This window comes from Anguilla rostrata, chromosome 17 (genome assembly GCF_018555375.3).
Source record: "Anguilla rostrata isolate EN2019 chromosome 17, ASM1855537v3, whole genome shotgun sequence".
In the NCBI taxonomy this organism is placed as follows: domain Eukaryota; kingdom Metazoa; phylum Chordata; class Actinopteri; order Anguilliformes; family Anguillidae; genus Anguilla; species Anguilla rostrata.
Window position 1 is genome coordinate 24,196,836 of NC_057949.1, and position 15,192 is coordinate 24,212,027.

Genomic DNA, 15,192 nt, shown 5'->3' on the forward strand with positions numbered 1-15,192 from the left:
ACAGTGCAGAGGTGTGGGTTGGGATGCTGTGCAGAGGTGTGGGGTTGAGAGTACAGTGCAGAGGTGTGGGGTTGAGAGTACTGTGCAGAGGTGTGGGGTTGAGAGTACTGTGCAGAGGTGTGGGGTTGAGAGTACTGTGCAGAGGTGTGGGGTTGAGAGTGCTGTGCAGAGGTGTGGGGTTGAGAGTACAGTGCAGAGGTGTGGGGTTGAGAGTACAGTGCAGAGGTGTGGGGTTGAGAGTACAGTGCAGAGGTGTGGGGTTGAGAGTACAGTGCAGAGGTGTGGGGTTGAGAGTACAGTGCAGAGGTGTGGGGTTGAGAGTACAGTGCAGAGGTGTGGGGTTGAGAGTACAGTGCAGAGGTGTGGGGTTGAGAGTGCTGTGCAGAGGTGTGGGGTTGAGAGTACAGTACAGAGGTGTGGGGTTGAGAGTGCTGTGCAGAGGTGTGGGGTTGAGAGTGCTGTGGTGTGCGGTTGAGAGTACAGTGCAGAGGTGTGGGGTTGAGAGTACAGTGCAGAGGTGTGGGGTTGAGAGTACAGTGCAGAGGTGTGGGGTTGAGAGTGCTGTGCAGAGGTGTGGGGTTGAGAGTACAGTGCAGAGGTGTGGGGTTGAGAGTGCTGTGCAGAGGTGTGGGATTGAGAGTGCTGTGCAGAGGTGTGGGATTGAGAGTACAGTGCAGAGGTGTGGGGTTGAGAGTACAGTGCAGAGGTGTGGGGTTGAGAGTGCTGTGCAGAGGTGTGGGGTTGAGAGTACAGTACAGAGGTGTGGGGTTGAGAGTGCTGTGCAGAGGTGTGGGGTTGAGAGTGCTGTGGTGTGCGGTTGAGAGTACAGTGCAGAGGTGTGGGGTTGAGAGTACAGTGCTGAGGTGTGGGGTTGAGAGTACAGTGCAGAGGTGTGGGGTTGAGAGTGCTGTGCAGAGGTGTGGTTGAGAGTCGTGCAGAGTGGAGGGAGTACTGGCAGAGTGGGGTTGAGAGTACAGTGCAGAGGTGTGGGGTTGAGATACTGTGCAGAGGTGTGGGTTGAGAGTACAGTGCAGAGGTGTGGGGTTGAGGTACTGTGCAGAGGTGGGGGTTGAGAGTGGGGTGGGTTGAGAGTACTGTGCAGAGGTGTGGGGTTGAGAGTACTGTGCAGAGGTGTGGGGTTGAGAGTACTGTGCAGAGGTGTGGGGTTGAGAGTGCTGTGCAGAGGTGTGGGGTTGAGAGTACAGTGCAGAGGTGTGGGGTTGAGAGTGCTGTGCAGAGGTGTGGGGTTGAGAGTACAGTGCAGAAATGTGAGACTTGTGACCGCGCTCAAGCACTGTTGGGTTATTTCGGGCTCTTCAGCTTTGACCTTTTTTCAGCCCTGCGGCTTCTCGTCTGAACTTTTGTGTCTCCATGGCGACCGTCGCTGTTCCTGCCCCCTCCACCTCGCTGTGGTGCCAGCCCTTACTCTTCCAGCTCTGCTCCTTTACCTCAAGTGAACCTGATCATGCCTGTGCCTCACCTGTGAAACCTGGTCATACCTGTGCCTCACCTGTGAATCATGATCATGCCTGTGCCTCACCTGTGAAACATGGTCATGCCTGTGCCTCACCTGTGAAACCTGGTCTTAACTGCATGCAGCTCACCTGTTCACCTCACCCTCATACCTGGGTCTGGCCTGTGAGCCTGGTCATCCCTGTGCCTCACCTTTGAACCTGGTCACACCTGCGCCTCACTTCTAGACCTGGTCATATTTGTGCCACCACTGTGAACCCCAGCATACTGGAGCAATGCTTAAACCAAGTCATACCAGTGTGTTGAAGGTGTGACTGATCACCCACGTTTGTCAGATTTCATACCAGAAGTTACCTACATTTTGAAACCCACATGGAACTCCTGTTGTTGGTTATCCTTATTGTTGTTCTTATCGCCTTATTTTACATTGAGGGGATGCTGATTGTAATTTTAATTTTCCAGTGTTCGCAGAAATAGGACAATATCTTTGCTTGTTTTTCTCCCCGTGTGGAAAAGCACAGTTGGACTTTAAGTTTTCATGTTCATTGTCTAACTGTGGAAACCATCTGGTGTCTCATTGCATCTTTTGATTGCCTTCTTTCTGCAGTATGACGTGCTCATTATATTTGACTTCATTTCTCGTTTCGCCCTCCGGAAGACTGGATCTCTCCCACCTTCATACGCTAGTGCTTGAAGCCCACATTTCCACGTAGCCGTGTTTCTTCATGCGAGTGGTGCATTAAATTGTAGTCTCTATGGTCAGTGGGCCGTCATGCTCTGGCTTCATTAGTTGCCTGTTGCTGATGGGAGTTGTAGTCCAAGAATTGGCTCATCTCCCTCACTGCCAGCACTGGACCTAGTCAACCATCAGCAAGCAGGTGATGCTGCCTCTAATTAGGCTGCCCATGAAACATTTTGGCTCCACAGGCTGGGACTACATCTGGAGCAGTGAGAGGGGTAGAAAACTAAAAGAGAAAACCAGGCCGCGTTTATCATCCTTGGTAACACTGCACTGACCACGAGCCACAGGATAGCAACCCCTCTTTCATTGTGACATCACATTTCAAGAGCTTTCAGCTCCTGCATACTTGGCCTGCAGGCCTCTACGCACAGTGTCTACACGTACATTCACACCCACCCAAATGCCTGCTAAAAACTCAACCTGTCTAATGGAAATGCTAGGAGTGTTGTATGTATATAATCCCTGGTTGATGTCAGGTTTTATTTTTATTATTTTTTTCGGGGGGAGGGGTGGGCGAGCTGAGGCGAGGGGAGGGACAGGGGAAGGGGCTTATGCTATTTTTTAAATCAATGTGTGTGGCGACTGGAGTCATTCAGCGATCTTTAAATCACCTGGTTGGCTCTTGTTACTCACTGAGTGCTACCATATCAGCCTATCCAATAGTATACAGATCAGTGGATCTGCACAGACTTGATTTTTCAGAAAAAGCTGCTGGTCAATGCCAGTTTGACCCAGTGTTATGGAACTGGAATATCTTAGTTTGGAACATCCTTAGTTTATTTTTTGTTATTTCTTTTAGTTATGTCTAACAGAGTAGCAGTTTTGTAACATATTTAATGTAATTATTTAAAAAATGTACATTTTATATTAAAATGTGATGCTGTGTTTAAAAGAAAATGGAGTTTTCTTTGCATAATTTTGAATTTTCACTCAGCGGACACCTTTTCTTTTTTCTATAATCTTTTGCCTTTTGTGGAAAAATGATTACAGAAAATGAAAGTAGTAGTTGTCTTGAGAATTGTGCTAACCGATTGAAAATTCTTAAATAATAAATGTTAATTCTTTGTAATATGAATATCTGTTTCTGATCCCTCCAGTCACGAGTTCTTCGGTCTAATCCCTTTGCGCACAGAAGCGCGCGCGCACGCGAATGCAGCTTGATCTGTGGTGCGGCGTTAGTTATTTCAACGGTGCCTTTTAAAAAACGAGACTCCCTAGCGTTGTATTCGAAGCCTGAGGTATGAGAGTGCGGTTGGAGGGCAGGATACTCTGCGTAACGCATGGGCTACTTGTGCGCACGCAAGTCAAGTGCAGCTGTGACTTCCATAGAGTTCATTAGAGTCGCACACCATGATGACGCCGAGATTTTTGGAATAGAGGAGAACGGGGTATGTACATCTCTACGCAACAGCATAGAAACGTGCAACGACCACTATGTGACTACTTGTAGTTCTACAATCTCGACTAATTATTTCTGCGCTCACTAGCGATGCTATATATATATGCGCTGTTTTAACTGTACAATCATGTAATAATATCACTGATATAGTGGTTGCTGCTTGTTTTCCCCTTGGCTTAAATTAGTCCTTATCATTTAGATTTATTGCACTCGATTTCCCCGTAGCGGACGCAGGTGTGGGTCTGTCGAGCAGTTCCCATGGAGACATCACGCGAAAATGGGATCGCTGTATTGAGGATGGAATAATCTAAAACGCCGAGGAAAGAAAAAAAAGAATTACGCAATTGCAATTTTCCACACACACGCGAAATGCATAAAATGGCGTGGGGATTGTAATTTTAATTACAAATTCAGGCTGCTAATGAGAACGCAAGGGCAGGAGGATTATAATAATGAAAAAAGAAGATTACAAACACATTCCTTGCGGCAGTGCATATTGAGAGACTACTACCCGCCGGGTTTAGTTCTGCGTTGCGCGTGGCTTTCCGCTAGTTCGAGGTTGGTGAAAGTTGGGAGCGTTTAATCACTGCCTATGTATTCTGTGTTTGATTGGACAGTGATTCAGAGTATGTGGGCAAGTAAGGGAAACCGATTGGGGCATACTGAGGTTAGGAACTAATAACGCGCCTTGATCTCTGAAGAAAAGTGCAGTGTCGTTTCTGGAAATATATTGGGAATATGTTATTGGATGTTAGTAATTACAGATTCGGTAACTGTCGTCTTTATACATGCATCAACCTGTCTCAATACGAAAAAAAACAAGCTAATTTAAAATGTTGTAAGTGTTTAAAAAAAAAAAAAAAAAAACTGTTGCGTTTTATAACGCGTGTGCTTCTAATGTTGTACTTTATATCGGACGTTGTTGTGGGATATTTACATGACTATTGTGGACAAAAATATTTGGCGTGACGACACTTAATTTACACAAGTACGTCTGTCAGCAATCAGTTATATTTCGGACCCTTCAGGAGTGATGAAAGTGTTGTTGGCAACGTGTATTTAGATGCAAAGCCTACACACGTTTCCTTTTTCTATTCTTATATCCAACCTGTCTCTGGAACTACGTTTGCTTTTCTGCAGGCATCATCCTCTGCCGTCAGCTTGTGTTACTGTATGTTAATGTTTGTATGCCCCAACCAGATTATCCACAGACCGCGGCTCCCCAACTGTGAGTCAAGACCCACTGGAGGGTCATGAGAGGGGCTGAGGTAAGGATGGCAGGACATGTAAACAATGTCTTGGCTCACACCTTCCAAAGACACTGACGGGCGGTCAATTCAAACGCTGCGCTAGTTGCATACCCTGCGTAAGCTGCATTGTACCTGCACTTCTTTTAACATTTGTTTAGAAAACAATTTTTGAACATACTGTTTGAAACAAAGACATATTTTTCTTGATTTGTCCACTCCACAATTGTGGATTTACTCCACAATTTTTGGATTTGCAAACAAACAAATGCGCACCTGGTTAAAGTGCAGATTCTCATCCTGTTCTCATTTTGCTTTCACCACATAGAAATTACGGCACTTTTTATACATACCTTTTATAAAAGCTGAGAATCTGCACTTTTACCACATGTGAACCGATTGATTGCAAATCTGAAACTGTGGAGTACAGAGCAAAATTTTTAAAAAAAGTCTTTGTGCCGAACATTATAGACGGCACTGTGTGTTAGACCGCATTTGAGCACGGTGGGTAAGAAAAAGGGAAATTTCTCAAAGTGCCTCGTTGCCCCAGAAAGCTTGAGAACCACTAATCCTCACTTCAGTGAAGAGCGGTGGATCCAGCTCAGAACCGGGGCTTGTGAATGTGGGGGTGCTGGATCCGGGGCTTGTGAATGTGGGGGTGCTGGGAGCAAGTCTGGTCCCCTGGACCGGGTGACTAACGGCCGGCTTTGACATCCAGACATGTCCGTGGATACTCAGCAACACCACAGGGGCGATCGGAGGAGAAGGAGCGACAAGCGGCCAGCCCCCAGCCCGGGGAACGAGGGAGAGCGAGAGTCACAGCGCCCCCTGCTGTCAGGGCGGTGACATCGTGTCTCAGGGATCTGGGACGGGAAGCGAGACGCGTGCATGCGGGGCAGGGGAGGGGGACCGGGACGGTGCAGGGGAAACGCTGGGGTGTGACTCGGAGGAGTGGGAGGATCAGCAGCGCCGCCCGCTGGCCCAGCAGGGTACTGCAGGCGAGCCGAAGGATGGCGAGGAGCAGCCGGTGGCGCCGGATGGGGGATGGGGCTGGGTGGTGCTGGGCGCCACCGTCATGGTGCTCGCCCTCACCCTGGCCTTCCCCACCTGCATCGGCATCTTTTACAACGACCTGCAGAACGAGTTCCAGGCCAGCAACACTGAAACGTCCTGGGTGCCTTCCATAATGACCGCAGTACTGCATGCTGGAGGTAGGGGGCGCTTCCCCATTTCCCAATACAATGTTTTACAGGCTTTTATCCAACCAATAAGTCTTTTTTTTTGTTGTTACCTTGTTTTGTGGGTTTTATTCTGAACAGTGACATGGCTACATACAAATTTAAGCATTCAAAATGAAACTTTTATGGTGTTTACAGGGAATAGAACTTAATATACAGTATGTCCATAAATTAATTACGCATTAATTTGCTTTTATTTACAGATAAAATGTGATTATGTCATGCTCTTTACTGATTTCGGAAAGATGTTCTGAATTTTGGTACCCGATTGGTTGCCAGTGGATTAACTGAATGCATAGCCATGGTTTCTATTGATTTCTAAGTGTAAACCAGGAATGTGAAATACATTTTTTATACAGCAGCTTTAAGAGCCGCTAACAATAGTTTTAAATTTGTGAATTTGCATTTGTGTAGTTTTTTGCCTCATCATTCAGAAGGAGAATTTTGCATTGAGTGATCCCAGATATAGGGGTCAAGGTACCCTTCTAAAATATCATGCCATTTAGGTTTTCCAGTCACACAAGAAGTGTTTTTCCAAATGAAATCCCTGGGTTGCAAATTGGTCAAAGAGGATCTGCAGCCAGCCTCATAATCCTGGAAGCTGCTTCTGTCCTTTTCTGTCAAATAAATCTTGAGTTATTACACATTACATTTACACATTACACATTACACATTACATGACATACACCCCTGGATGTCCTAGCTGAGCAGATAAATGTTTGACCCTCAGACTATAAAAATGTTTAATTCCAGATATATAAGGAAGCATGACTGTAGATTGTTATTGCTAAAGCTCTCTACTGTTTCCACACACTAAGAGAATGGGTTATGACTCATGATGGTCCTCATTCTGTAAAAAATAAAGGATATATTTTCTAAATGTCATGGGAGCCTCAGAGATGGCTCAGTCTTTCTCTAAGACAGCAATGAAATGTGCGTAAAAATATCCAAACCCACATTATCGCCCGACTAATGAACATTTACACAAAAGACTTGTGTTGCATGCAGCCAGAAGCCCACACTGAGTCCTGGGCACTGCGCTGGAATTAAGGGCAGTGCTGCTCTTTCCTCATTGGTCAGCTCTGCTCTGCCTGACAGGGGGCCCATGCTGCTGCTCATTGTTTGCCTTTGTCAGATAGCAGTAGATAAGAGCATGCTTATCTCCCCAAACTTTATGCTCACTATTAATACCGATAGTTATCCTGTGGGAGAATGTGTGCAGGTTCTTTGGTTTAGAGAGAGCCAGCACTTTCCTTTCACTGCACCGTTTCTGAAGCCAAGATCCAGGGATTAACTGTGATACCTGAATTTTACAGATATCACACTATGTAGCACAGATGTGGTTGTTAATAGAGGAAGTGCACTGTGAAATTTGCATGGGGAAATGTGTGGGATTTAAAAAAAAAAAAAAATTCGACTTAATAACTGGCATTAAGAACAGAACAGGCCCTTGACAAAAGAGGCCATCAGGGAGCGAAGTCCTGGGAAACTCTGTCATGTGATGCTCATACAGTTCATACAAAGGATGTATTTTACTACTATTTACACACAAACCTGCTGTTGGCCCGTGGGGCCTGAATTATAGGACTGCTTTGTGATGATTTTGGTTGGGAATTTCTGAAGAGCAGTGCCAGACAGTGAATGAAAACTCTCCCAGCATCAGCAATGTCATGCTTCAGGGAGCCTGCTTTGTGTTTTTGGGCAAACTCCTTAGTCACCTGCACATCTTACCAGTGTCTGGTGGGGTGAGAAAGTGTTGGTTTGAAAGTATATTTTTATAAATGCAAAAAACAAAACAAAAAAAAACAGAAGAACATGATATGAGAATTTCCCTGAAACACAGTTCTGTGTTCCTCTTGTTGCTAGGGGTTTGATTGTTGCTGTGTGCCTGAGCCATGTTGTCCTTGGCTACATTCGAGTATTCACCTCTGTGTTGGTTCCAAGCCATTTAAAAAAAAAAAAATAAAAAAAATGTTCTCAGTGTGTCCTGCAGATAGGCCTGACCTCACCCAGCCCCCTTTCCCCCAGTCACCTCAGGGGGGGTCACCTGGCCCCTCAGTGTGTCCATGTGTACCTTTCTCTGTGCTAAACGTGGCTTGGATCTACTGAAGCGTGAGAACCAGAAACCCTGCGTGGGTTTTACTGCGTTTGCGTCCACGCTGTCAGCTTTTCGTCATGTGTGACTGCTGTGGCGTGTCGCTCGAATGCAGCACAGCGATGTTTCTGCGGTCGTGGAATTCAGAGAAATCGGTAAACTGTCGTGTGGAGTAACGTCCTCCACAGAGGACTAACATTTAGCACAGCACAGCACAGTCGGCGTAATATTAATTTTAAAAAAAGTGAATGAAGTACTGGAGATCATTTAAGGAATGGCGTGACGGCATCAGAGAGGCGAGCGAGGCGGAGTCACCTGACGTTTGGCTTTGGCTCCACCCACACGCAGGCCCCCTGTGCAGCGTATTGGTGGAGCGCTACGGCTGCCGGCCGACCGTGATGGTGGGCGGAGTCCTCAGCGGCCTGGGGATGGCGGCCAGCTCCTTCACCCGCACCGTCACCGAGCTGTACGTCACCGCCGGCTTCATCACAGGTCAGCGAGCGCGCACACGACTTCCTCCCTAAAGGCTGGGCTTAATGTTAATGTGTTTTTAGGAGTGCAGGATGTACAAAATCATTTAAAGCATGGTAAAGCAAGCAAGTCTCTTGCTCTCACCACCACTCTCTCTTCCTGTCTGTCTTCTCTCCTCCTTCTCTCTCTCTCTCTCCCTCTACCCATCTCTCCCTTTCTCCCCCCTCTCTCTCCCCCCTCCCTCCCTCCATCTATCTCTCTCCCGCTTTCCCCCCCTCTTTCTCTCTCTCCCTCCCTCTCTCTCCCTTCCTCTCTCTCTCCCCTCTCTCTCTCCCTCTCTCCTCTCTCCCTCTTCCCCCCCCCCCCCCTCTCTCCTCCTCTCCCCCCCCCCCCCCCCTCTCTGCAGGGCTCGGGTGCTGTTTCTCCTTCCAGCCGGCCGTGACGATCATGGGGCACTACTTCGTCCGGCGGCGAGCCTTCGCCAACGCCATGTCGTCCACGGGCACGGCGCTGGGGCTCTGCGCGCTGCCGCTCCTGGCCGACTTCCTGCTGGCGCGGCTGGGCTGGCGCGGCAGCTTCCTGGTGCTGGGCGGGCTCCTGCTCAACTGCTGCGTGTGCGGGGCCGTCATGAGGCCCCTGCGGGACCCCCGCCGCCGCCGCCGCCGCTGGGACCCACCCGACGCCTGCCCGACGCCGCGGGACGCGGGGGGGCTGAAGGGGGGGGTGCGGGCGGCCCTCGACGCCCTGGTGGCCTTCCTGCGCCAGCACATGGCCTTCGACCTGTTCCTCAGCAACCGGCGCTACCGCGCGTACGCGCTGGGCGTGGCCTGGATGATGCTGGGCTTCGTGGTGCCGCTGGTGTACCTGGTGCCGTACGCCACGGCGCAGGGGGTGGAGCCGGGCCGGGCGGCGCTGCTGCTCTCCGCGCTGGGCTTCGTCAACGTGTTCGCGCGCCCGCTGGCCGGCCTGCTCCTGGGCCTGCCCCGCTTCCAGGGCCGCGGCGTCTACCCCTACGCCTTCGGCGCCGCCCTGCTGGCCAACGGGCTGAGCGACTGCGCGTGCTCGGCGGCGGCCGGCTTCCCGGCGCTGCTGGCGTACGCGGTGGCGTTCGGCCTGTCCATGAGCGTGGTGGGCTCCCTGCTCTTCACCGTGCTCATGGACATCGTGGGGATGAGCCGCTTCCCAGCCGCCCTCGGCCTGCTCAGCACCATGGAGAGCGTCACCCTCCTGCTGGGCCCCCCGCTCGCAGGTACGGTGTGTGTGTGCGTGCCTGTGTGTGTGTGTGCCTGCCTGAGTGCCTGTGCGTGTGTGTGCATGTGTGTCTCAGTGTGTTTGTGTGTGTGTGTGTGTGTGTGCCTGTGTGTGTGCGCCTGTGTACCTGTGTGTGTGTGTGTGTGTGTTGGTGTGTGCATGTGTGTCTTTGTGCGTGTGTATGTGTGCCTGAGTGCCTGTGCGTGTGTGTGCATGTGTGTCCTGAGGGACTGGGCAGGGCTTTAAGATTCCTCGGATCCTCTGTTTGGGTTTGTTGGGGTGGGGGTGGGGGCAGGAGGCTGCTTTTGAAATCTGAGGGCTGAAGTCTGATGGAGGGGGCTCCTCTGGTTCCCAGTGCCATGGCAACAGAAATGTCAGGGCCAGCTGCACCCTTGTCGTCCTCGCTTGTGGACAGTGTGGCCCGCACTCTGACTGCGCCCTGTCCTTATGACGCGATTGGTCGGCCTGTCGCGGACTTTGCCCTGGGTTTGTTTGCGCTGTGTCTCCTGGCCTGCAGGCCGAATCCCCAGGCTTTCCTACCGCGTGTCCTCCCACACTGGATACTCTTTTGCAGGGATGCTGGTGGACGGCACGGGGCAGTACGCCTACGTCTTCTACGCCTGCAGCGCCTCGGTCTCCTCCGCCGCCCTCTTCCTCGTGGGGTCCTTCTATTGGCTGGACAGACAGAGAGGTGGGGAGGAGACGCAAGCCCCTCCCCCTTCCAGGCCAGATGCCACACCCTCACGGGGCTGGCAGTACCGCAGCGTGCCTACAGAGGGAGGGGCAGGGGGAGGAGTTTACCCGGAGAGGGCGGAGTTCATGTATGTCACGAGTGTGTGAGTGGCCCATGAACACATGGGAGCCCTCTTAACTTCCAGGCCGGCATGCTGGCACATATGACAGAAGTGCACACAAGCGTGCACACACACACACACACCACATATACACTCATTACAGAAATACACATAATACATGCACACACACGTACATATAAAAGAACCATGGATGCTTACATGACACGCACACACACACACATGCATTCCACTTACATGTGAAAAGCGCATGTACACACACACACACACACACATTGTGAGTGCAGAAAGCCAGAATCCTGACTTGATAAAGACACATGCTTCAAATGAACACATGCTTGAGTACTGAAAGACACAAATATAATTACTCCTCTTGATCTCCTACTTTCCATTTCCCTTTCTAAAGAAACGGCTGGTGCTGCTTCAGTTTTAAATACAGGTGGAGCTGCCTGCCTCTCAGGCTGACCTGAGTTCACATGTAACCGAGCTTTTGCTCTTTAGGGAATATGAATATGAACATGAACACGGCCTCACTCTGCAGCCCTGAATATGCTGCAGTAATGTTGAGTGGCATAAGTGTCTTTAGTCTGGTGTCTGTTCTTCTGTTCATATTTTACGTTAAAAACCAAATGTGTTCACTACGGTATCCTCTCCAAAGTTATTCATGCCATTGATAAAGATCACCAAGAAAGTTGTATGCTCAAAAACAATATAATAATATTCTTTTTAAAAAAAGAATACTATTCTTTCATATCAATGCAAAAAAAAAAAAAACAATATTGAGAACAACCAACAAAAATAAGCATCTGGAGTTGAATAGTCAAAGATCCCCCCCCCCCAATATATTCACCAATCCCAGAAAACACTGGTAGATAAGTGAAGAAAGTTCTGAAGAGAGTACACCAAGTATTTTTTTAAAAAGTGAATATTTGACACGCTTTGTAAATTATGAATTGAAAAGTGCTATTTTGGCTGATTCCATTGAGTCGTTTTTAAAGTAGAATATTTACACATGGCCGAGGTTTAAAGTGTAGCCGATTGCTTGTGTTATTTATCTTACACGATATTTCTTTTGTTAATCTTCACCAGGAGTGTGCATCCTTTTTGCAGGGTGCTGTATTACCACAGCCAGTGCCAGGAGACGCACACACGCACAATGGAAGGAACTGAGCATACTTTACATTGCATATACTAACTTATAGAACATGTTCACACATATATATATATATATATATTTTTTTTTTTTTTTTAGAATGATCTTTATCAGATTATTTTGCATTTCTGAAGTGCCTATCATCAAGACAATTTTTTGAAAAAGGATACCGTGTTACTCGCAGTAATTGGCAGCGTCGGATTAGTTTCGAGAGTTAAAGGAGCGCGTGGAGTTTAGTGTCCGTGGCGGGTTTCCTTTGTGCCTCCGCAGTGACTTCGCCGAAGTTCTGACGATGTTTTTGAATCGCTGCTGCATCGCACTGACACTCGCTGCACCGTGCAAGCAATGCTGTACGCGCGCTGTGCGCTAAGGAACCGCGCAGTGCGAATGCGATGTGGTTTGGACCGACGGTGGTCTGCCGATGGTGTGTCAGCACGGTCCGCAAGCTTTGTTTTGTGTTTTTAGATGTAGCAGTGATGACCAGCCCTGGGTCAAATACGTATTTGTTTCGGATTCAAATACTTTTCTGTGCTCTGTTGATCTTGCGTGGTGTAATTGAGCCTGCCAGTATGCCCAGAAGGCGGGGTGTTTGCACTTTTTGAGAGTATTTCTTTGGTTCCAATACACCACACAAGATCAGTAAAGAAGTATTTGAATCTAAAACAAATATGTATTTGACCAGGGTCTGGTGATGACAGAGGTAATGTGATGAAAAGGACATATTTAAAATGTATTTTATTAGTGAATTCTATTGCACTGGAATAAAATAGTTAATTTTGATAAAGGATTTATTCATGGAAATAATATTTAACTGTATTAAAGTTGTGATTTAAATTACATGTTGAATTTTTTATTTTTTGGTCAAAAAGAGCAAGTTTTATCAATAAAAAACAGTACATCTCTCTCTCTCTCTCTCTCTCTCTCTCTCTCTCTCTCTCACGCGCACACACACACACACACACACACACACACATACACACACATGTACACAATCGGAACATTTCTAAAAGTACCCCTGCAGATCACAGTTATAATTTCACTCTTAGAATGTTACTATTTTTATCCAAAATGAAAAGGGTCTGAATCCCAATGCCAAATAGTTACAGGGTGCAGCTTGTGCCAAAATCCGTTTCCAGGTGAAGCAGCCTGAAACTCTTTAATTTAGCCCGGGCAAAGAAAAACTGTCTGCTCTCATAAAGAGATGTGAGAGATTGTGCTCCTCCTGAAAAGTTCTCAAATGGCTTTTCTTGTCTTTCCCAGGATATTTGAGCTACAAAGAAAAAAATGAGAAATTCTGTTTGTTTGTTATCCTTTAATGAGACAGGCAGAGCAAGTAAGAATTAAATTCTCTTTCGCTGTGACACCCTGAGGAATCAAAGTGGGCATTAATGTGAGAGACGAATTAGCCAATCGGAAATGAGGGGTGTTTATGTGGACGGATGAAGAGTTTTAGTGGGAATTTGGCCAGGACACAAAAGAGATTGGATTTCCATTTGGCCCTCTACTGGCACACCAAGACCTCATCCAGTAACGACCGAGTGTTGTTCCTGGAAGAGGCCTGGATTGGGACACTGCAACAACTGGAGCCTCCCAATCCAAACCTAACCCTAACCCCATGCCTGTTTAGCTTCAGCCTTTAGCCATGAGAAAGGGCACAGGGTGGCATGGCTGCTGGTTTAACTGATACCACCAGCTAACCAGCTTGCTATAAGTGTATAGGTCAGTGCCCCCCTCCCTCCCCCACGGTGCACTGCAGGCTACCGTGTTTATTTTGACTTCCTGTTGTCCAGTTTTCAGCAGCTAGGCACTTAACTAAAGTGATCACATGTAACTCCAGTCTTGGCCTCCCTGCACTGGCCCACAGTAGTACAGCATACATTTTAATATGTTAATGGTGTCTTTAGCCGCGTTTCCACCAAAATTACCCGGAACTTTCAGTCCCAGGAACTACTTTACCAGGAACTAAAAGGTTCCTTCAGCCAATGGTTGTCTGCGTTTCCACCGGGGTCTAAAGTACCGCGAAGATTAGGCAAATTAGCCCACTGACGTATGAAAAAGCAACGTTGTCGTCGGTCCATCTGTCATATGATTTCTTCCGTAACCCCATACTACCACCGAAGTAGCCTACATTATTTTCTAATAACCGGGACAGCCCGGAGGGGTTTATTCCACTTATACAATGGGTTACCAACAATGACTATATATGGTTACTTTTGTATTTATTGATTTTCATATATCCTCTCAAACACATTCATTATGTTTTTATGCGAACATTCGCTTTCATGTCTTGACATCCGAAGCGACAGAATGCATTCACATTTATATGTATAACTGGCAACAACAGCAGAAAACATGCACACGATGTAAACAATTTGCTGTTTGGTTACTTTCTCGTCGTCAATTGCATATAGGCTAATGGCAAAATGACAAGAATAGAACGAAAACTCGGACTTGCGTGAAAATGTAAATTAGTAGTGGTACAGCCACCGTTTGCTTTCCTTCGAAGTTACTGCTAGCCGAGCAGCGAAGTGTGCCCTCCAGTTGCGAACCATGCACCATAAATTAGTCCATAGTCTTCCTGGTCTTTTCGTGGAATTGAAAAATGGCAGTAAAATTGAGTAAAATTACGGCAGTCTGAAAAAGCTAAAGGGAAGATTACTAGAATTAACCTGTTATTTTACCCGGATAAAAAGTGCGGATGGTGATTTCCAGTTTGCTTGTACTGTATCACCAATGTTAATTATGCAGAACTACCGCATACCTCACATAACTGTATCAAACGTTTTGAGTCAATTACAACGGGCTAACAAAGAAAATCCGGAAGAAAATATTCAGCAACCGAATTAATCCGTTTGAATGTTTTGGTAGCCTACGTAATATGCTGTCCCAGCACGACAAAAACACGAATACTAAAGCAAGAAAAGAACAGAAGAGCACACGTTATAATTCCAAGACGTTGACAGACTATAACCAAAAGTAGGCTACTGCGCCGCATAACATACAAGTTTGATTTGAAGTTATTATGAAAATTAATTGTTTTGCCGCTGCATATTTTCAAACATGGCGGGTAATGGCGGAAAATAAATACAACACAAATGCTGCGAGTACTCGACCAATCAGAAATGTTCAGCGCTGCAAGCTCCACCCAAAAGGTTCCTGTACTTTCGGAAAGTACTACCCCCCGAGCAGGAACGTTTTGGGAGGTAAAACAAAGCCCCCAGAACTAAATTTAGACCCTAGTTCCTGCGGTGGAAACGCACTGAGTTCCTCAAAAGGTTCCTAGTTCCGGGGTATAGTTCCTGCGGTGGAAA

At 47.5% G+C, this 15,192-nt stretch overlaps 1 protein-coding gene across 3 annotated transcripts; it reads left to right on the forward strand.

The window, feature by feature from the left end:
• The first annotated feature begins 1,088 nt into the window (after positions 1-1,088).
• On the forward strand, positions 1,089-12,715 carry LOC135243400 (monocarboxylate transporter 6-like). 3 transcript variants are annotated; one of them, XM_064315190.1, is made up of 6 exons: positions 1,089-4,449; positions 4,815-4,882; positions 5,580-6,072; positions 8,543-8,686; positions 9,072-9,914; positions 10,491-12,715. In XM_064315190.1, exons 2-6 carry the CDS (start codon positions 4,868-4,870, stop codon positions 10,754-10,756), a joined length of 1,761 nt encoding a protein of 586 aa, XP_064171260.1. In that variant the 5' UTR covers positions 1,089-4,449; positions 4,815-4,867; the 3' UTR covers positions 10,757-12,715. The 3 variants fall into 3 exon arrangements, with proteins under 3 accessions (XP_064171260.1, XP_064171262.1, XP_064171261.1); XM_064315192.1 differs by having other exon boundaries at positions 1,089-4,172; XM_064315191.1 differs by having other exon boundaries at positions 1,089-3,603.
• Positions 12,716-15,192: the final 2,477 nt, after the last annotated feature.

Excerpts from the sequence above, each read along its gene's own strand:
- LOC135243400 (XM_064315190.1), top strand. Across the intron at positions 6,073-8,542 it reads CGCAGTACTGCATGCTGGAG|GCCCCCTGTGCAGCGTATTG; the intron begins GTAGGGGGCGCT and ends ACCCACACGCAG. Across the intron at positions 8,687-9,071 it reads CACCGCCGGCTTCATCACAG|GGCTCGGGTGCTGTTTCTCC; the intron begins GTCAGCGAGCGC and ends CCCTCTCTGCAG.